Source organism: Hemicordylus capensis, chromosome 9 (genome assembly GCF_027244095.1).
Source record: "Hemicordylus capensis ecotype Gifberg chromosome 9, rHemCap1.1.pri, whole genome shotgun sequence".
In the NCBI taxonomy this organism is placed as follows: Eukaryota; Metazoa; Chordata; class Lepidosauria; order Squamata; family Cordylidae; genus Hemicordylus; species Hemicordylus capensis.
Window position 1 is genome coordinate 3,913,262 of NC_069665.1, and position 21,374 is coordinate 3,934,635.

Genomic DNA, 21,374 nt, shown 5'->3' on the forward strand with positions numbered 1-21,374 from the left:
AAATCTACTGATTCTTAAAGTCCTGCGGTGAGTGGAATATTTCACCCAAGCCTTTTAATTTAATTGCGGTTTTAAATGGTTGTAAGGTTTTTATTTTTGTGTTTTAACTTTTTATGTTGTTGTGAGCCGCCCAGAGATGGAAGTTTAGGGAGGCATACAAATCTGATTGATTGACTGATTGATAGATAGTCAGATGCAGCAGCTTCTCCTGAGGCCATCAGTCTGTCTAGCTCAGCACTGGATCTATCTAACTCAGTATTGCCTACACTGACTGGCAGCAGCTCTCCAAGGCTTCAGCAGGAGTCTCTCCCAGCCCTATCTGGAGTTGCTGCCAGGGATGGAACCTGAGAGCCAAGGGCAGAGGGAGACCAGCGGAGGCCCGGGTTCAGCCCGCCCCCTGTGTCAGACGCAGGGCGCATAGTTGAGCCGCGTTCATTTTTACAGGCAGGGCGAGTCGCTCCCAGCCACGCTGCAAACGCGGCACTGGTTTCGCTCACAAATGGGGCCGCACGGCCCTGCTGATGAGCAAAATCCGACCAGCATGGTGGCGAGTGACTCTCCCTGCCTTTAAAAGTGAGCTCAGCGCTGTCTGGATTTTGCTAGTGACCAGGGCTGTGTGGCCCCGTTTGCAAGTGAAATAATGCCCCTGCATCTGACGCCAGACACAGGGGCGTGGCCCCTGATGCGTGGTGTCCCGGGTTCTTTGAACCCGTCCGCACAGTGGTGGCTTTGCCCATGCGGAGAGCTTCTGCATGCAAAGCAACTACTCTGCCATGGAGCAACGGTGCGTAGGACCCTGCCAGCCCTTCTGGTAGACAGATGCACGGCTGCACTGGGACAGCAAGGAGGGTGTGCGTGCGTGAGCGTCGCTGTGAGTCCTCCTTCTCCTTTCCAGCCAGTTCCTCAAGCACGGGCTCCATCCATGGGCCACAGGAATTGCAAAAGGGAAGCCAGCTGCCCACAAGCGGTGCTAATTGTTTGCAGGCTTGCCGGTTCCCGAAGAGCTCTGCCCACATGAAAGAGCCCTGGCGCGAGCAGCCAGACACCGAGCAGACACTGCAAGCGGGGCGGTGGGGGGGGGGAGGAGAGAGAGCCAACTTTCCACGGAAAGTTCGGAGGCTCTTTCCTGCACTGCTGCAGCCAAGCACCACCCAAAGGGAACGCGGGTGGAGAGAAAAGCCTCGACTTGCTCACGGGAGACTCCTACCACTAAGAATATTTCTATACTGCTCTTCAACCAAAGTTCTCCAAGCAGTTTGCATAGAGAAATAAAGAACATATAAATAAGAGGGCTCCCTGTCCCCAAAGGACTCCCAATCTGAAAAAGAACCATAAGGTAGATGCCAGCAACAGCCACTGGAGGGGTGATGCTGTGCTGGGGCTGGATTTGCTCCCCCGCTGCTAACTTGGCAAAGAGGCACCTTTTAACGTGGTGATTCTCTTTTCTTAGCAGGGGGGGAGTAACTGGCCCTCTGCAGAGTACTTCCAATATACCTGCTTTGCTCAATAATTTCCCCTCATGCATGGTTTTGATGCCCTCCTCCATCAAAAAGAGCAAATGCACAAAAGGATGCCTGTTATAGCAGTAGGCTGGCACTTGGGCTGACGTTTTACAGGACAAAAGTAAAAGAGAGAAGAGAGATAGACCTGTCATCTCATGAAGGACAGGTCTACCAATGGCTACTAGCTGGAGGGCTATAGGCCACCTTCAGCCTCAGAGGCAAAATGCCTCTGAATACCGGTTGCAGGGGAGCAACAGCAGGAGAGAGGGCATGCCCTCAGCTCTTACCTGCGGGCTTCCCGGAGGCATCTGATGGGCCACTGTGTGAAACAGGATGCTGGATTAGACGGGCCTTGGGCCTGATCCAGTAGGGCTGCTCTTATGTTCTTATGAGCAAAGCTGAATGCACGGACACATGCACATTCTGGAAAGTGTTGGCTACAGGCTCAAAAAAGACTTTGGCAGGTTTATGCTGCACATTAGAGTTTGCCCATGGACACACTGACCAGTTCAAGCCATGAACTGAAATGCTGATTCCCGTAAGAGCAATGCAGGGATTGACGGAAATCAACCTTTGACTCTCGCCTGGCTTTTATGATGATGATTGTTTTAAATATGTATGTGCTGCCTTCTCAGTATTAACACCTCCAGGTTGGGCTCACAGTCCATTTAAAAACAACAGAAGTTTGTTAAACTGTTTTTTAGAAACACAATATCCAGAATGCAACAATTAGACCTGGTTAAACCGAACGGAAAGCATTGGACACTAACAAATAGAAACCTCAACTATTTCAGGTGGGATCAAAGGTTTGTGGGCATGCAATTATGGCAAAGTTGACAGGTTTCATTCACGTCCAAGGGCAGAGAGCAAATTCTTTTTTTTTACTGAAGTGCTCCTTGTTGCTGGCAGAACAGAGTGCAAAGCCTGAGACATCTTAAGTATCTTTTTGATCTTTGGTGAGTATAGGAGAAAGAAATGTTATCTGCTTATTTATTTTCTTACACTTTGTTTGGAATTAATAAAGGCCTCATTCTCAAGATGGGAATGACCACGGTTAAAGAGTTAAACCCCTGCAAACTTAGCAAAGAGGCACCTTTTAATGTGATGATTCTCTTTATTTAGCAGGGGGAGAGTAACCGGCCCGATCCACCCCCAGCACAGGACCTCCAGTGACTGTTGCTGGGGTCTATCTTATGTTTCTTTTTAGATTGTCAGCCCTTTGGAGATCCATCTTATTTATTTGTTATTTCTCTGTGTAAACCACCCTGAGCCATTTTTGAAAGGGCATTACAGAAATCGAATGAATGAACGAACAAATAAATAAATGTGATCAGTGAGCCTGGCAAGTTCCAGCGGATCACGTCACGAGAATGCAGAATTTCCAGGCAATCCTGATGAAATCACTGCGGTCAACCAGCATTTAACCGGGATCACTAACTAGAACAGGATCCTGGTTCATGATGCCAGTTAAATGCTGACTAATAGCAGTGATTTCACCAGGACAGCCCAGGAATCCCGGGCCCCCTCTCAGCACACTCCATCCAAGCCCCCAGGCCTCACCAGCTGTGAGTAAGTCTTTAACCACAATTGTTCTTATTGGGAGATCATGGCCAAAGTGGTTCCACCCCTCCAAAAAATTAAAAGAGGCTTTAATCAAGTTTCCCTCCATTTTGCACAAGAGCTTGTACTGTACATTCAGCTGCCAATTACACTTGTAATCAAGAACAGATAGTAAATAGGAGGGAATCAGCCAAAAGGTTCTGGATAACTGTCCACTATGTCAAACTACAATATTGACGCTGGAAACTGAACCCGGAAGAGGACTATAGCATCTCTACCCTTTGTTAAGGGATACCTCTCAAGAACGATGAACCCAAATGGTTTCTGCTTCCCTCTCATGAGATCAAGGAAGGACAACTGAGAAACCAAGAAGAGAAAAACCTCCACGAGGGATAATTGCAGCAAACTGGCGACCATGGCTTGGCTGATGCCCAATGAGTGTGCATAGCATAATGTTCAATCCAGCTGCATGAACAAAGCACATTCTCCTCCTACAAAGGAGTCTTTTTCCAGAGCCTCCCTGCCTTGAGAATCCTTCTCCTTTGTCTAAGATGGAAAGTAGGGTGGAGGTGGTGGAAATACCTAAAGAGTCACATTGTCATATTATTGGGTCAGATACAAGCCTGATCCACAAAAGCAGACACGTTTCTGGAACAGGAGAGTTTCAAACAGGGGTGGAGGTAATGGTGGGATTTTTCTAACTCCAGGCACTTTTCCTCTCCACTGCAGGAATGTGGCTGCTGAGATCTCCTTTTGTGTTTTATATATATATATATATATATATATATATATAACACAAAAGGAGATCTCAGCAGCCACATTCCTGCAGTGGAGAGGAAAAGTGCCTGGAGTTATAAATATATATATATATATATATATATATATATATATATATATATATATATAAAATATATTTTATATATATATATATATATATATATATATATATATATATATAAAAATATGCAGTTCACATGACCATAAACTGGGTTGTGTAAACTTACAATTTTTTAAAAGGCAGTCAAGACACATTTGTTCACTCAGGCTTTACTGTTTTAATAGTTTGATAGTTTTTAATAGTTTTTAACGTTGTTTTAAATTTTAAATTATTGTAATGTTCTAACCGTTTTATTTGTTTGCATTGTTTTGTTGTGAACTGCCCGGAGACTTGCGTTTTGGGCAGTATACTAATATGTTAGTTAGTTTCTTTCTTTCTTTAGAGAAAGGAAGGAAGGAAGGAAGGAAGGTTGGAAGGTTCAGGAGCTTGATCTAGATGTCTTAGCTCATGCGAAGCCTCCGCTTGGTAGGACAAGCAGACCCTACCCAGATTCCGTCCCCCACTTCTGAATGAGGTAAGCTGGAAAACTCTCCTACTCAGCTGGGGCTTAGCTTGTGATCAAGCTCCCTCCCCGCCTCTGACCTTGTTTTTCTCTCTCACACATAGTCACAACATGAGAGTGTGCCCAGTTCCTGTAGGACCATCTCCTGCCCAGTTTATGGTCGTGTGAACTGCCCTACAGTTCTCTTCTCTGTTGCTGTATCTGGTCACTCTACTGTCAGGGTGGTACTTAGGCTGACTGCTCCAATTCTGTGGAAGCACAGAATAGCCAAGAACGAGACCGGGACTTGAGAAGACAGCTTCCTGTGATCTAAGCTGCTGATCATTTAGAAACCGAAAACAAAGCATGTTAGCCCTTGAGGTTCTTGAAAGTATGTGGCCAGTGCTTCCTAGAAGCTCAGCCACCGGAGGGATTGCTCAATAAAATTTCTAGACTTCTGTATAGCCTCTTGTAGAATAAACTGGAAACAGTTTCCCACCTCCTACTCTGAGAGAAACCTTAATTTGGTGTAGTGGTTAGAGTGTTGGACTAGGACTGGGGAGACGGGTGTTCAAATCCCTCTTCTGCCATGGGACTCACTTGGTGACTCTGGCTAGTGTTCCCTCTCTAAGGTGTGTGCATGTGTGCATGCTCCCAAGTTTTTTGATGTCAATTTTAGTTCACATTCAGTTAATTTTAGATCTTGCTCAGGTTGGATCAGGAAGGCCCTACTCTGAATGCAGGTGCTCACAAACTGCCTTGATGTCACCCAGAAAAAAAACTCTTGATGAAAAGAAAAAAAATCAGAGCGATCACTGCTCTGGGCCAGTCATCTCTCTCAGCTGAAGCTATAATCTCACAGGGTTGTTGTGAGGATAAACATAATAATGTACACTGCTCTGGGCTCTCTGAAGGATGGATGGGATATAAGTGCAAGAATAATTAAATAAATAAAAGTTTGCATAATTGATACAAGTCACAAAATCGGAGGGAGGCTGCTGCAGAGTGTTGGTTATCTTGGGAAAGAAATTTAGCACAGAGCACTCCTATACGCTGCCTGTTGCTTCCACGTAGGTAAAAGATCCTAAAGCTCAGGCAGATGTGCTCAGTAGCCCAGATCAGCTGAGATGTGGACCAAGCAGCTGCACCTCTGCCATGAGAAGCTCTCTTGGCCAGTATGAGAAGATTAGGGGTTCTCAAACCTGGATCCCCAGAGAGTGGACGCCAACTCCCCTCATTCCCAGCCTGAGTGGCCAAAAGGTTGATGGGGGCTGTAGTCCAACAACATCCAGGGATCCAAGTTTGAGAGCCCATAAGGACAGCCCTGCTGGATCAGGCTGAAGGAGGCCCATCTAGTCCAGCATCCTCTTTCCCACAGTGGCCAACAAAAGACGCCTCCTAGAAGCCCCCAGGCAAGAGCTGAGAGGGGCAGGCCCTCTCTGCACCCCTGGCTCAAATGCCTCAAATTCTTCTCCCCAAGATTTCCCTCGGCATGGTGCAGCCAATTCCGCCCAGAGGGCTTGGGGAAAGTCTTTGCATTGTATCCGCGGCTCTGCTCCCCAGAGCTGGAATTAACGCAGAGACCCCTGAAGAGCTGGAAAGCAGAGCATCATGGCCAGTGGCTCTGCCAAGCTGCAAAAGTGCTCCAGGAAACCGTAATGGGCGGTTGCAGGAGGAGTCCTAACTGGATAAGTACAGAGCACAGAGGATGGTCAGCCCACAGCCGCCAGGAGGGCCCAATTGCTGAAACCCAGCTAAACAGCCGTAAAGGACCGGGGTCGGCGGGGGGGGGGAATGACATGATTCACAAACCTGTTGCAAAGCAGGTGCAACTCAGGCTGGTGGTGCGGTTCCCTCGCCTCCAAATACAACAGATCTGTGCCTCTGTAGAAGCCTCATCTCCCACAAAGGCCCTGAGAAGACGCCTGCGGCAGAAGATGATGTGGAGAGTTTCCTTCCTGCAGGTCCAAGCTGCCTCCTTGACTTTAGCAAGCCACCCCTCCGGCTGCAATAGGGCAGGGTGCCCATATGCTGCTGGCAGGGGCACAGGGACCGTGGAGCAGGGGGGAACAACTGTCCCCCAGGCACCAGGGCGTGTGGCGAGGCCACCAAGGAACCCCTTTGCCCTCTACCAGGGTGCTCCCTTGCCGCCTCCACTGTTCCCTCTAAGGTGTGCGCATGTGCATGCGCTCACAAGTTTTCTGATGTCTGCTCAGTTCATTTTAGATCCCGCTCAGGTTGAATCAGGAAGGCCCCACTCTGACTGCACATGGTGCGCACACAGTGCCTTGATGCTGCCACCCAGAATAAAACTTATTCCGCACAGAGATGAAAATAATTAGAGGGACCACTGGCCCTCTCCCGCACCCAGCTGGTGAACGAAGCATTCGCTGGCTGGGCGCATGAAGTGTGTCCCTCTCCTCCCAAGCTAATGTTTCACTGAAACGCTGGTTGTGCTGGGGGGGCGGGGGGCTCCCCCAGCCTGCGTTTCAATGATATGCCAAATGGCAGGATGCACAGCTTTGGCCGCCCAGCTGGTTTTGGACTACAACTCCCATCATCCACAGTGGTCAATAGGGATTATGGGAGTCGTAGTCCAACATCTGCAGGAGGACCAGTTGTACAGCTCATAGCTCCCCCTTTTCTCCCTTTCCAGCTCTCTCTTACTTCTTTCTTAGGAGTCAATATTATGGGTGTATATACTAGTGTCTGTGTTCGTATGTTTGAATAAGAAATGAGAGATGTGCCAGATAAAACAGCACAGGACACTCTAGATTGCTCTTTTGTGTTTGGTTTTGTGCCCTGCAGCACGATCAAAACTCTTAAGCCCTGTTCAGACATTCTGCTGCATGAGTGTACAGCTGTCTGTACACTCGGGCACGTGTTTGTGTGAATGACGGTACCTGTGTTCATTTTAAAAGTGAAGCTGGGTACAGGCCTCTCAAATGCAGGAAGGAAGTAGATTGCTTTACTTGCGTTCAGCATAACAGGTGAATAACTGTACCTGTGTACAAGTGTTCCATGTAATGTCTGAATAGGGCTCCACATTTCCAGACAGCTAGATCCCATTATTGCCTCCATATGCTACCTTTTGCCCATAGACCCCAAGATGGTTTACGACCTCCCCTTTTTCTTCAGCACACACATTGCGGCCAGTTCTTCCTCCTCCTCCCCAGAAGTTGTTGGTTGCGTGTAGCTTCTGAGGAGGGTGAGGAAGTCCCAGTGCTGCTCGAGGGAACTTGCTTGCAATTCCTAAAATTGGTCCGTTGACATTGGCAGCCATAAGAAGAAAAGAAGTACAGAAACTACGGCATTCACTGCTGCTGTTTGTGATGACAGCCACCCAACTGTTTTAAAAAGGGATTCGACAAGTTCAGGGAGGAGAGGGCTATCAGTGGCTACTAGCCTTGGTAGCCGCCAGGCGTGTAACAACGATCAGGCAAGGGGAGGCGGTTGTCTGGGGGCCCCACTGCCTGGAGGGGCACCCCAGAGGCACCTCATGTGACTCCCCATTGCCCCCTGCCCAGCCCCATAGCCTCTCAGCCACTTGCCCTCTTCGCTGTCTCTCCTACTTGTTCTGCTGGCCCGAAGCAGCAGCCCAGCTGCAAAGAGCTCCTTTTCTCCCGCCTCTCAGCTGATCGGCGGGTGGGCGGGGCTTCCAGGGAGGCCTCCATGTAGGCCGCAGTGAAGCCTGAACTCGAGTAGGGCCCAAGCCAGCCAGGAAGGAGGAGGCAGCCAGAGTGGCCACCACTGGTCTCTGCAGCAGAAGACCCCCTGCTGCCCTGCCCAACCGAGCCCAGCACTGGCCAGGTAGAGTGTGAACTCCTTTTTGTGGTTACCTTTGCCTCCCGCCCCCGCCCCTGCCCCCGCCCCCCGGATATATAGGGATCTGCTTGCCATAGGGCTTTGATATGGCGGGGGGGGGAGGGACTGAGAAGTCTCTGAATATTTATTTTTAAACAGCTTGGAAAATTTGCTGGCTTAAAAAAAACTATCTAAAAAGTCCTATAAGTGGCTTGTTTCATGGCAGAAAATTACAAAAACTTCTGGAAGAAACAGTATTATGTTTATTTTATTCATTCATTCATTTATAAATGCACTTATGTTCAAGTTGTTTTGCAACCCAGAAGGTCTGAGTGAGAACTGTGAAGCATGTCTTGTGCTTTTATTTTATTTTATTTTTCTTGTGTGTGAACTGCTCCCCAATAACTTGCAGGGACTTCAGGGTAAATCTGGCCCACCTGTGAATGCAGCACCTCTATTCCAGAGAAGATGTGTGTTAAAGGGCTTTAAAAGCCCCGTGTGAAATCCTCCTGGAATCAAACTTGACTGAATTGGTTCAGAATTCTGAGAAAACAAACATAGGCTCACCCTGCATGGTTGAAAGTCTCCTTTGCTAATCTGCAGCAAGGGGCCCATTTTAATCATTCATCTTTCTAGTGTGTTCTAGGCATTAAAAGTAAAACAAATGTATAGTACTCAATGTATATCACTATATATTGTGACGTGTGCATGTGTGTATTCAGTGAAATGTATTTGTAGGCAGCATACTTATTTTGGAATATCAGACTTAAATCCTTGGGGACCTGGTGTGTGTGGAGGCCCTGGACTTTGAGTGGGGGGGGGCATTTTAAAATCTTGTCTCTGGGCCCATTCCAACCTTGCTACGCCCCTGGTAGCTGCAGGGGCAAATCCCTGAACATCAGGTGCTGGGGGACACCGAGTTGCCCTCCTGCCGAGGTTGGCCTACAACTCCCATAATCCTTGTCACCTTTGCTGGGGATGATGGGAGTTGTAGTCCAAAAAGAACTGGAGTGGCCAAAGTTGCACAGTCCATTTTTGTAAAATAAATAAAAACAAAAGCACCCTCCAGAGGGGTGGATTGTACAACCAGCAAGCAAGCAAGCTCCCTTTCCCTCCAGCCGGCTAGGATGCTGCGAGGAGGAGGAGGAAGATGCCAGCCCCCCCCCCCGCCCTCGCTGCCTTTGATTGGCCCACACAGGCCTTCTTGGCTCCGCGGACCGCGACTCCAGCCCCCTCATTGGCCCAGCCGGCAGCTGCCGCGGCCCCGCCCCTCCCCCGCCCGACGTTCCTTCGGGGGCTCCCCTGCCCCAGTGACTGAGCAGCAGCGCCGCCTCGGAATGCCGCCCCCCCCCCCCTCCCGCTCTCCGCGCCGGGCCAGCCCCAACAAGCCGCGGCGGCGGCGCGTCTCCGTCTCCAAGCGCTGCGCCCTGCCCAGCCTCCCCGGCGCTGCTGCTGCGTCCGCCGCCCCCTGCAGGCAGCGCGCAAAGAAAGTTCAGGCGGAACTGTCGCGCGGCTGCGGCCGGGGCCCCCTCCCGCCCCCCCCCGGCAGCGCCCCCAGCCCCTGGCCCGCCCGTGGCTGACTCCCCAAAGCGCGCAGCCTCTCCAAGCGCGCGGCAGCTGGACCTTCTGCCCCCGGACTGCCGCCGTCCGCGCCCCCTTCCCCCCACTTGCTGGGCGCCCCCTCGGGAGGGCAGCTGCCTGCCGAGCCGAGCCTCCAGCCCAGCCAGGGCGGGCAGGGCTCGGGTCCTCCCCGGTCTCTGCTCTGCGCGCGGGAAAGGGGAGACCCCCCCCCCCCCGACGGCCCGCCGCCCGCGCCCCGCTCACCGCGGCTGCTCCTGCCTCGGCCGGGGCTCCCTCCCTGCAGCCGGGGCGGCCTTGGCTGCCGGCGAGCCGGAGCGGATCATGGGCTGGCTCGCTGGCCGGCGGCGGCGGTGCCGCGTCGCGCCTCCAGACCAGAAGGGAAACTTTTAGTCTCCTCCCCCTCGGAGGAGCTGGGAAAAGCAGCAGGAAAAGCGGGGAGGGGGGCCGGGGGTCGTCATCGGGGGAAGGCTGGGCAGCCCGCGCGCGGGGGAGGGAGGCGCCTCTGGATCCCAAGCAAGGGGGAGACCCGGTTCCCCGTGCTGCGGGGCTTGTGGGCACTGAACGGTGTGTGGCCCTTGCCAGCTTTGGCTCTCCAGCCCTTGTCGAACTCTTGCTTTATTGCTTCGGATTACATGGTGGCTGCTGTCCGCCGCCCAGAGGCAGAAGGTGGCGGCGGTGCGCGCACACGGACAAACTCATCCACAACTCCTTTCAGCCTCCGCCACAATGTATTGGGGCACATTACTTAACGGAAATACTGGACGTAAACCACTTTTCTGCAAGAAACAAACACCAGGACTTCTGAAGCATCCTACCCCACTCCAGATCCCCCCCCCATGATATTTATTTATTGTTTGATTTATATACCGCTTTGGGTTAAAATAATCTCAAAGCAGTTATTAAACAGAAGCTGAGAAGGGATGAAGTGGGGGGGCGAGGCACCAGAACTTCTACAGTTGGATGAAAAACATGACCTCAGCCTTAGTCTGCTTAGGATCATAGGAAGCTGCCATATATTGAGTCAGGCCACTGGTCCATCTAGCTCAGTATTGTCTTCACAGACTGGCAGCGGCTTCTCCAAGGCTGCAGGCAGGAGTCTCTCCCAGCCCTATCTTGGAGATGCTGCCAGGGAGGGAACTTGGAAACTTCTGCTCTTCCCAGAGCGGCTCCATCCCCCTTCAGGGGAAGATCTGACACTAGCTGAGCCCACACAGAGCATCTGTGTGCTCTTTGGGGCCGGCAGTCCCCCCCCCCGCCTTCTGCCCCAGTGTCTCCTCCACTGCCCTCCTCCACTGCCCTCTGCCTCTTCCTGGTGGCCAAGTCACCATGGCTGGTCCGGGCCAGACTAACGCAGCTCTGCTGCCTGCCCAGCCGCCTCTCACCACCACCGCTGCCACCTCCTCCTCGCCACTGCTGCCTCCCCGCCATCCGCTTCTGCCCCCCCATTTTCTCCCCCGCCCCCCGGCGACCAGGCCTGGGCCTGCCTCCACTGCCACATTTCTGCCTGCCAAACATCCCCACACATCCCCACACCCACACACATTTCCAGCCCCGCATTTCCACCCACCATGCACTGGCTTAGTGAAATAATTATATAGAAGATTGCTCACACATCTAGTCTCCCATCCATATGCAACCCAGGCAGACCCTGCTTTGCTAAGGGGACAAGTCATGCTTGGTACCACCAGACCAGCTCTCCTCTCCTCTTTTTGGCCCTTTCCCCTCTCTCCTTCCTTACTCCAACAGGCCAGGTCCTGGGTGTGTGTGGGGGGTTTGGGTTTTCTCTCTCATCCCCCACCCCCAACGGAAACTGCAGGGGAGCCAGTATATTCCAATTTGCAGGGCAAACAGGAAGGACACCCACTGCCTCCATTCATGGGGTTTCTTCCTGCCAGCCAGGTAGCACTGAAACCACAGGCAACAATTGACTTCTTTTCTGGGACTTTCAAGCATCCTTTCTGAAAGATGCTGGGGGGGGGGGAGGCAAATGGCAGGAGGAGGGGGCAGAAAGTGTTAAATTCCATCCATAGCCTTGAGCAACTGAACCCTTGCTTTGGCATCATGAAAAAGTCTTAGCAATGCTGCTGCCAGGTGGGAGCTGTCAGGTGGGACTCTGGGATATATTTTTCTGTGGATCCAATTCACTCCCAGCCTGAATGGGACCTGTGTTTCTGGATCTTCCCAAGAGGCCCCGATTTCTTCCGTGTGAACTGAATAGCAAAGGGTGAGTGTGACATTCTCAGCATGCATCTGATCAAACCCAAAGTATTTGAGGCTTAGCCCATGGCTTCAGGAATCAAACAGAGCATTGTCTGGCAAATGAGGAGCAATATTATAAAAATGTGGAAGGAGTGAGGTCATGAAGGGCACCAGGGGATGGGCCATAGCTCAGTGGTGGAACATCTGCTTTGCACGCAGAAGGTCCCACATTCAATCCCTGGCAGTGTCTCCCCGTACGGCTGGGAGAGACTCCTGCCTGAAACCTTGGAGAGACGCTGCCAGTCAGTGCAGACAATGCTGAGCTGGCTGGACCAAGGGTCTGACTCGGTATAAGTTCTGGTGTCTGTTGTGGATCAGAACCACTCTCCAGAAAGTAGGAAAGCGCGACACTCTGTGAGGCAAATGCAGGCTTCTTGCCTCCCCACAGATCAACTTTTTTATTCCCCTGTTCCCTCAGCCAGGGTCTAAATTAGAAATAAATGCTGCTGAGAAATAAGCTCTGTGGGGCAAAACCGGCAGGGATGGTAAGGGCTAAGCACTCCTTTTCTGCCCACAAGTTGTTAAATACAGCTGGACCCTGACCCCCCTTTTGCATGACCTTGGCGACTTTGGCTTGGGGACCATGGCCGAGTTCAGACGGAATAGGAAACCGGAGGTCCCTTCACCTCCAAACGCCGGCACTCCAGTTTGGGCCAGATGAGACCAGAGTTGAGAGAGGAAGCTCCTCCCTCAGTCTGGCCCAATTGGCTATGTGGGCTGTCCTTCTGTCAAGAAAGAAGCCCGCACAGCCAGCTCTCTCACCTCTCCCCAACGTCCAGACATGTGGGTAAACACTTTAAACATTCAGAAATGAGCAACAATCAATATTTTCCCCCAGTGAGTTCTCATTGCATTTGTTTTTTTCAAGTCACACTGCAAGCAAAATATCTGCAGGGAATCTATTAACGTGCAAGGGATCTATTCAAAACTGGTTCAAACAAGTATCTGAACTCATTACTGAGTCACTTTGTAAAGTGCATGTGTGAACTGAAACTAAACTGGGGAGATAACTTTTTTGATGTGTCATCCTAACTGAAACTGTGCCCGAATGTGTAACGCTCTCTGGTGGTGGTGATGCTATCAGCTTGCAAGTGGACTTATTTGTCTCTCTCTTTCAGGGTGCTTTCCAGACGAGACCCTACAACGGAGTCAGGACCTATCTCGGAAGTGTGCTCCCACACTTCCTGCGTCGTGACACCGCTGCCCCTATGCAGACAGCAGGGTGCCGTTGACATTTCCAATGCCTTGTTCTGAATTTAATCGCTGTGATATAGAGCAAGGACATCGTATATCTGGCGTGAAAAATTTGCTGGGTTTTGGGGTTGTTACTTGTTAGTTGCTGCGAGGCTGCTCCCCCTGCTGTTTACGTTCTGAATGCGACTTGCTCGAATGGAGGCATTTTGCTGCTGTTCCAGCAGCTAGACTGGAAAGCGCCCTGGTCTGTTGGCTTCTGGCCAGAACGGCAGGACTGCATCATTGTGGCTTCTCTAAGGCCATAGCTGGATGAAACCCCTCCTCACCTTCTCTGGTGTTTCCACTTCTCTTTTTCAAAGGAAGAATCGGAGAGAAGAAGGGTGGTGACGCAGGTTGGCTGGGAGCCTTCCAGCTGCCAACAGATGTTCCTTTATGCCTCTGCCTTCGGGCTGTGTTTATGGGACATGCAGTAACTCTTTGCACAATGGAATGGGCTCTGTTGCTACCCTGGATGCCGGCAATATTTCACACCATCGCTGGGGTGTGTGTGACTTCAATTGGGTCTCAATCAGCCTGCAGACTTGGACTGGAGACAGACAATCGTTCTAAGAGCTGAAAGAGCTCACCATCATTGTTTATGCCGTGTGGTGTACTCTCGTTTCCTTCTCTCTTTTTTAATCCCACGGCCAGCTCTGTTCTTGTGCTTCAGAAACTTGCAAACCCTGTGAACAAAGGGGATACTGGGGCAAGGAAGTCCATCAGAGGCAACAATTGCTCAATTGCACCACCTGTAAACCACTTAAAAGTTATCCTCTGTCTCCAGCCTCAGTCATTGAGAGCATAAGAGCATCCCTGCTGGATCAGGCCCAAGGCCCACAGTGGCCCGCCAAATGCCTCTGGGAAACCCACAGGCGAAAAGAGGTGAAAGCATAACCCTCCCCTGCGACTGCATTCCCATGGCCATTTGGAAAGACCAGTGCATTTCAGGGGGGCATGCCCCTCGTCATTCACTCTAGTACACTTCCTGGAGTCTATATGATCCTTGACTTGTAACCGAACCACCCAAATGATTGCATCTATCTAATTGAGGGGTGTGGAGGAATGAGGCCTAGACCTCTTGGGTTTCTGTAAATAAGCCCCTGTAATTTTGTTAATATTCCCAGACTTCTTTTTGTAAATAGCCCTTATATTGTGAATGAGTTATATATTGCATTCATATTCCTAAAACTTCTGCATGATTGTCAATAGGATTTCTGTACTTGCAAATCTCTATGTGTGGAGAAAGTTCACACTTGCTTATCTGTAGTTTGACGGTTGATATTTTTTTGGGGGAAAGAGATTTTGACAAATGGAGGGAGTTTCTGTTTGAGTTGGGGAACTGTTGGGCCGGAGAAAGTGTATACTGGATATTGAGAGAGTTTGAGAGGGTTTAGTCAAGTCAGAACTGGAGGTTGCAGAAAAAGGAAGTCAGTCTGAGAATCTGCTGTTGTCGAGAGGACTAAGGAGTCCAGGACAGCACTGAGTCCAGAGGAGTCAAGAGTGAGCAGTCAGCAAGAAGAGAAGTTTTGAAGTTGTGGGAGAAGCCTAGCATGAATTCCCCGAATTCATGTATTCCCTGACCTGGTCTGTAAGTAACTGTGTTGAGTTCTGTATTTTTTTCTGTAAAAGAAATGTTTTAATTGAACTGATCCCCACCCCCACCCTCCCCAAAGTAAACTTTCTGGTTATATACAAATTAGAGGCTTGTTGATGTGTCTCCACCTCACACCTAGAAAGCCTTTCCACATGACTAGAATGTTGGGTTTGGGTAATGTTTGTAGGGCTGTTGCAGTGGACTCAGTCATACAAAAAAGAAGTCCACTTGGTGGCCGTGGGAAAAGGTTAGGAGGAGTAAAGAGCTGTTCCTCCACACGTGGTGGCAAAGGGATGGGAGAGAGAGAGGTTCCTCCAAACAGGGCCATTGGGATGGGTGTGGCAACCGTCATGGAGAGCGCCTTGGCTGCTGGATTTGCGGCTACATCCCTGCTCCTGTGTCCTTGCCTCTTTTTGGGGTGAAAACCTCTGGAGGGGCTCTACGGCCTGTGGTTTCTTCGCCCAGGAATGCAGTGCAAGCTCCTTTCTTTGTGACTTGATTGTGCATCTGGTACATTTCCTAGAGTCTACATTATCCTTGAAGAGCCCGAATGATTGCATCTATCTGATTGAGGGGTGTGGAGGAGGTTTCTTGGGTTTCTGTAACTAAGCCTGACTTGCTTGTCGTGCAGGGTCCCCGTGAGACCTTCTGCTTTTCCCAGGGCGTCCTTGTCTCAGGCAGGCTCTTGTGGTCTCCCAGGCCTTTTCAGCTGCCTCCTCAGCTTTAGGGCTCCCTCTGCACCAACTTGCCTCTGGTGCTCCAGAGAGCAGGTCCCTTTTTGCTCTTCAGGTTTCTCTTCCTCTTTATTGGCCTGGCCTTGCAAAGGAGTTTGCACGCAGGCTCCTTTCCCCAACCTGGCCAGGTGTGTTTGATGACCCCGGGACTAGGCAGCTCTTCTTTCTTTTGGCTTCGTCTTCCACATGGCAGCTGCTTCCAGCCAGGTATCCTCTCCACGCAGCCCTTCAGGTATTGGGAGACGACCATCATATCTCTCATCTCTGCACAGCTGTCTCTTCTCCAGACAAAACAAAATGCATGGAGAAATGAAAAGGGCATGGAAGCATGTCAACCTACACACTCCCAGTCTTCGGCCTTTTGACAGATCTCCAGCTTGCACTGTGATCTGTCCCACTGTGGAAAGGAAGTACAACCATCTCTCGCCAACTGCAAGTGTTCCGTTCCTCGCGGCTGGCGAATTCGTGGTTGGAGAGCCATTGAAATCAATGGCCAAGAGGGGGTTTAGGGTGGTCGCAGTTGCTAAATGGCCAGAAAATATAGAAAAGGAGTCACCAGGAGTCCGTAAGAAGAGTGAAGGAGACATGCTGACCCTCAAAAATCACGAAATGTCCCTCCTCCCAATGGGGGGGGGGGGAACTCACCAACAGTCTCGCTTAGGTGAGACTTGCTACAATTTCCTGGTCGCAGACACTCAAAACTGCGACCGGGAGACCCACAGTTGGTGAGGGATGACTGTAGTAATTAACCAGCCCCTTTGTTTCATAGCTGCTGCTTCAGCCCTGAATAGAACACGCCTGTGGTTTAAACACCACGTTTAGCAGTTAGCAAGAGCTCAGCCAGCAGAAGGGGGATTCTGTTGCGCTGTGCTCATGGCCAAAAAAGCTCTTTTTGGGGGCAAGAACCAATCTGCTGCTCTCATCTGCACCCCTGGGTGAGGCATTTCCTTTTCCTGCTGTTGTGAAATGTACTTTGTGCAGATTACAGAATCTCTTCACCATATCATATGCTGCAGCATCCTGTGGTAGGTACGGTATCTGAGATGGTAGAAGAAGCAACCCACACAAAAGAGAGAGCTTCATACCCGACAGGATCTGGATCTGACTCTCTGCTCTAAAACGGCTTCAGCCTCATTCAGCTCCCATAGCAGCGGATTGTATCGTTGGGGATCTATAGCAACCTCAGAAGGGGGTGAGTGCTTTGGGGCAGGAAAATGGTATGGCGTTAAAGGGCTGAACACTGGCCTCATTCTCACTCCCCTAAACAGGGTAGGAGGAAAGCCCAGCCCGGGCAGGAGAGCTGCGGGTCGTGCGTTTGCAAAGATCAAGGCAGGAGAAGACGTGTTCTGGGTCGGACAGCTTTACCTTGGTCAAGTGTTGGGTATGAAAGCTGAGTCAGATGGATGCTGTCCAACCCAGCTCCCATCTCCCACACCAGGGATTCTCAGCGTTGGGTGCCCAGATGGTATTGGACTTCAGCTCCCATAATCTCCAGTCCCAGTGGTCTTTGGTTGGGGATTATGGGAGTTGAAGTCCAATAACATCTGGAGACCCAACGTTGATAATCCCTGTCCCTTACAACTACTTCTTCCTCCTCTTCCCTAGCTGTTTGCTCCCACACATCTGAAAATGGGGAGCATGCACACAGCTCCCAAACCCAGGTAGGACAGTTGCCCTACCCACTTTTCGGTTGTGTGAACAGTCTTGATGTATTTTCATTTAAAGGTACTCTATTTCTATTGCAATTAGGTATATTGCAAGATAACTTTTTTTGTCAGATTGGTAGTTTTTCACTGGCACTTTTGCCAAGTAAAAATAAAGCATTCTTATTTCTATTTTCATTGTCCTCCTTTTTAGAATAACAATTTTCGTTCTTATTGTTAGAAGATCCCCCCCCCCGCCCAAATGCGGTGGGCCCTTTATTGCTTAACAAAGCTTAAGACCTCAGCCTGTCAGGATCCAGCCTTGCCTGGCCGGGCGTGCTCCCTCCCCTGTACGTAATTGCGAGAACCTCAGGATTGGGGGGTTGCTTTAATTATCCCTATTTATAAGAAAGGAAGTAGACAAGATCCCGCAAATTACCATTATTTCTAAATTATATGCGAAACATCTCCTGACAAAACTGGCTGACTGGATTGATGCCTATAACATCCTGGCACCTGAACAAGCCAGATTTCGCGAAGGCTGATCGACTATTGACCAGGCTTTTATACTCCAACACCTGGCTGAGAAATATACTTGCAAACCTGGCTCTGCCCTCTATGCGGCATTCATTGACTTAAAATCTGCTTTTGACTCCATCTCTAGGGGCCGCCTTTGGGCTAAGTTGAGGGATTTATCCATAGATAAGCGTCTCCTATTATTAATTTATAAGCTACATTAAAATACATCCCTAAGAGTTCATTGTAGTGCACGGGGTCACTTATCTGCTGAAATCCCCACACATAGAGGAGTCAGACAGGGGTGTGTTTTAGCCCCTCTCTTGTTTAACATCTATATTAACTCCATATGAATGCTCCTTCTATTCACCCACCCAAACTGGCTCATAAACATATATCAATTTTGCTGTATGCCGATGACATGGTTCTCCTGTCACTGACTCCAGTCGGCCTAAGGCGGGCGCTTGCATCACTCAGCTCTTTTTGTGCAGAGGAGGCCATTGAGGTAAACTACCAGAAAACTAAAGTACTGGTATTTGCCAAACGCCCCAAGCCCCATGTATGGAAAATAAATGGCCAATTAATTGAACAAGTTAAAATATTTAAATACCTTGGCATAGTCTTCCATGCTTCGGGAGGCCGCCAGGCCCACCTGAACTATGCCATACAGAAAGCCCAGCATTCGGCCAACTTAATTAGATCTTTTTATTTCACGAAGGGCGCTGCATATATACCTGCTGCCATTAAACTCTTTGCAGCTAAAGTACATCCACAGCTTATGTATGGTGCACAATTGGGCTCTTTCTGCAATTTTTCACCTCTGGAGGCCATACAGACAAAATTTCTTAGATCCATCTTCCTGGTCCCAAATAGTGTCTCAAATGCCGCTATAAGACGGGAGGCAGGCCTCTATACTTCGGAATCGGTTTATTGGAAATGTATTTTCCTATTCTGGCTAAAATTGAAGTTCTCACAAGTGGGATTAGTCCCTCTCACTATGACCGACTCCTTTGATTCGAGATGGAAACGGTCGCTCAAAATAAAATCTCAACTTTATGGGATCCCACTTGAAGAACTCGCTAGGATGGGCTTTACCACAGCTATGAAGGTTATTAAACAGCGAATAATTGATACTGACCTACAGGTTGAAGCCTCCAAAATACCTAGAGGTTTGTATATAGGTAACCAGCTCTACAATCTTAAGCCTGCTGATTACCTAAGTCACATAACATTTCCTAAATTTAGGCGTGCCTTGACCCTTGCACGTCTTAATGTTCTTCCAACATCTGTGCTTAAGGGAAGGTTCAAGGGGACTCCTTACGTTTTGCGCCTCTGCCCTTGTGGCTCAGGTGCTATTGAGTCCACTGCACATTTTATTCTTTACTCTGACCTCTACAGGGATGCCCGTTTAGATTTTATTTCACCCTTGTTGAAGCCTTTTCCTGGCCGCTCAGATGACTTTTATCTTGATTTATTACTGTCTAAATTTGATAGTATGAGTACTAATTCTGTGGCCAAGTTTTGTTAGATTGCATGCAAGCTGTGTATTGCCATTTTATGATGTTTCTCTCTCCCCCCCCCTCTTTTTTGTGTTCTGGTCATTGACCGAAATAAAAGCTGATTTATTTATTTATTTATTTATTTCCTGCCGCCTCCGTCCACGATGCGGTCCTGATCCGGATATAGGCCCTGTGTGGAGACTATTTTAAGACTGAAAAGCCTCCCAGGTGAGACAATGGCATGTTGGGCTTCACACTGATTTTGGCCTGGACAAATGCATCAATCTAGCTCACCTGCTTCTCACTTCTGGTCTGTCTCTTCTTTGCAATGCAGGCAGTTTACCTTGGTGGGCACTCGGCCAGCTGTGTTGAGTTCCATGTCATGCAGAGATGTCCGGATCAGGCTTCTGGACTCTCCTCTTCACATGTGTGGCTTTTTCCAAAGTGACACCAGGTAGAGTATGAACTCTCATGGTGGTAGTGGGGTTGAAGTCTGGATTTCCTCTGTACGCCACATGCCTGCTGTCTGTCCGTCACCATGCAGCACCCGGGCACGACGTTCTCGCTGGTAGCGAGTGCGAGGAGCCCCACTCGGCCCCGACTCTGTGCCCACGTGGTCCGACTGCATCACGGGCTGGCATGAGAACAGGGCCGCCTGTTCGTGCTGGTGGGTGAGGGTTAGTGGGAGGAGTGGGTGGAAGGGGGAGGCAGGCAGCCCCTGGAGACCCACAGCCCACACCAAGAGAAGAGGCAGCACTAGAGGCGATGCACTACACCAGGACAAGAACAGATTAGGCTGGACTAGAGAGGCTTTGGGCCTGATCCAGCAGGCTTGTTCTTGTGTTATGTTCTCAGATTAGGCGTGGTACGGTGGGAGCCAGTATGGTGCAGTGGTTGGTGTGCTGAACTAGGGCCAGGGGGACCTGAGTTCAAATCCCCGTTCAGCTATGAAACTCACTGGGCGATTCTGGGCCAGTCACTTCTCTCTCTCAGCCGCCCTCACCTACCTCTCAGGTTGTTGTGAGGATACAAATAACCATGTACATCGCTCTGGGCTGCTTGGAGGACCAGCGGTATGCAAATATAGTCAATAATAACTAAAATAAAATATAATGTAAAATAAAGACACTGGGTGCCTGGTGCAGCAGCGGCGTGCAAGGACCCACAATGTGCAGGCGTGCGGCCCCCAGATGTCGGTGGCTTGGGGACATTTGTCCCCCAAATTTCATCATCACCCAGCTGATGCTGGAAAGGATGTGGCCACTCTTGGGTCAGGTTGCCACAAAAGGAGGCAGAAGGAATTCCACAGTCCAGAGCTGCTCTATCCTCCTCTCTGACTTCCATTCCTTCCCATCTTTAATTATTATTAATTAATTTAATTTAATTTATACGCCACCCTTCCTAAAGTGGCTCAGGGTGGTTTACATCAAAATCAAAAACACAGGACAAAACCATTAAGTTACACACACACACACACACACACACACACACACACACAAAACTTGATCTAGATTAGATCTCATTAAAATTAAGGTTAAAACTGGATCTCATTAAAAGCCAGGCTGAAGCGTTGGGTCTTTAAGGCTCTCCTGAAGACCTCCAAGGAAGACAGTCCTCTGATATTCACCGGGGGTGGGTGGTGGGTGGGGTGTGTGTTCCTCAACCCAGGGGTGGGAACTGAGAAGGCCCGATCCAAGGTCACTATCAGATGAACTGGTGGCACCCAAAGATGGACCCCTCCCGACAGGTCTCTCAATGGCTACTAGTCTGGTGGCTATGTGCCACCTCTAGCCTCAGTGGCACAATGCCTCTCAATATGAATTGCAGGGGAGCCACAGCAGCAGGAGAGAGGGCATGCACACACCTCTTGCCTGTGGGCTTCTCAGAGGCATCTGGTGGGCCCCTGTGGGAAACAGGATGCAGGACTAGATGGGCCTCCTTGGGCATGATCCAGCATCAGGAGCCCCTGGTGGCACAGTGGTAAAACTGCTGCCCTGTAACCAGAAGGTTGCAAGTTCGATCCTGACCAGGGGCTCAAGGTTGACTCAGCCTTCCATCCTTCCGAGGTCGGTAAAATGAGTACCCAGAATGTTGGGGGCAATATGCTAAAATCATTGTAAACCGCTTAGA

The 21,374-nt window shown here is 50.1% G+C and overlaps 2 protein-coding genes across 5 annotated transcripts in view; one reads left to right on the forward strand and one right to left on the reverse strand.

Annotated features, from left to right (window-relative positions):
• Positions 1-10,144, reverse strand: part of CCDC102A (coiled-coil domain containing 102A) — a 39,333-nt gene extending 29,189 nt beyond the window's left edge. For both annotated transcript variants that reach the window (XM_053271557.1, XM_053271559.1), the window contains exon 1: positions 10,010-10,144. The gene's annotated coding sequence lies outside the window, so the exon portion shown is untranslated. The remainder of the gene's footprint in view (positions 1-10,009) is intronic.
• The window catches only part of ADGRG5 (adhesion G protein-coupled receptor G5), a 28,467-nt gene continuing 15,180 nt past the window's right edge, over positions 8,088-21,374 (forward strand). Inside the window, exons 1-5 of one of the 3 annotated variants that reach the window (XM_053271561.1) lie at positions 8,088-8,191; positions 13,144-14,846; positions 16,603-16,778; positions 19,432-19,472; positions 19,579-19,698. In XM_053271561.1, coding sequence (XP_053127536.1) covers positions 19,635-19,698 — 64 coding nt within the window. In that variant the 5' untranslated portion in view covers positions 8,088-8,191; positions 13,144-14,846; positions 16,603-16,778; positions 19,432-19,472; positions 19,579-19,634. The remainder of the gene's footprint in view (positions 8,192-13,143; positions 14,847-16,602; positions 16,779-19,431; positions 19,473-19,578; positions 19,699-21,374) is intronic. The other 2 variants (XM_053271560.1, XM_053271562.1) reach the window with 2 other exon arrangements.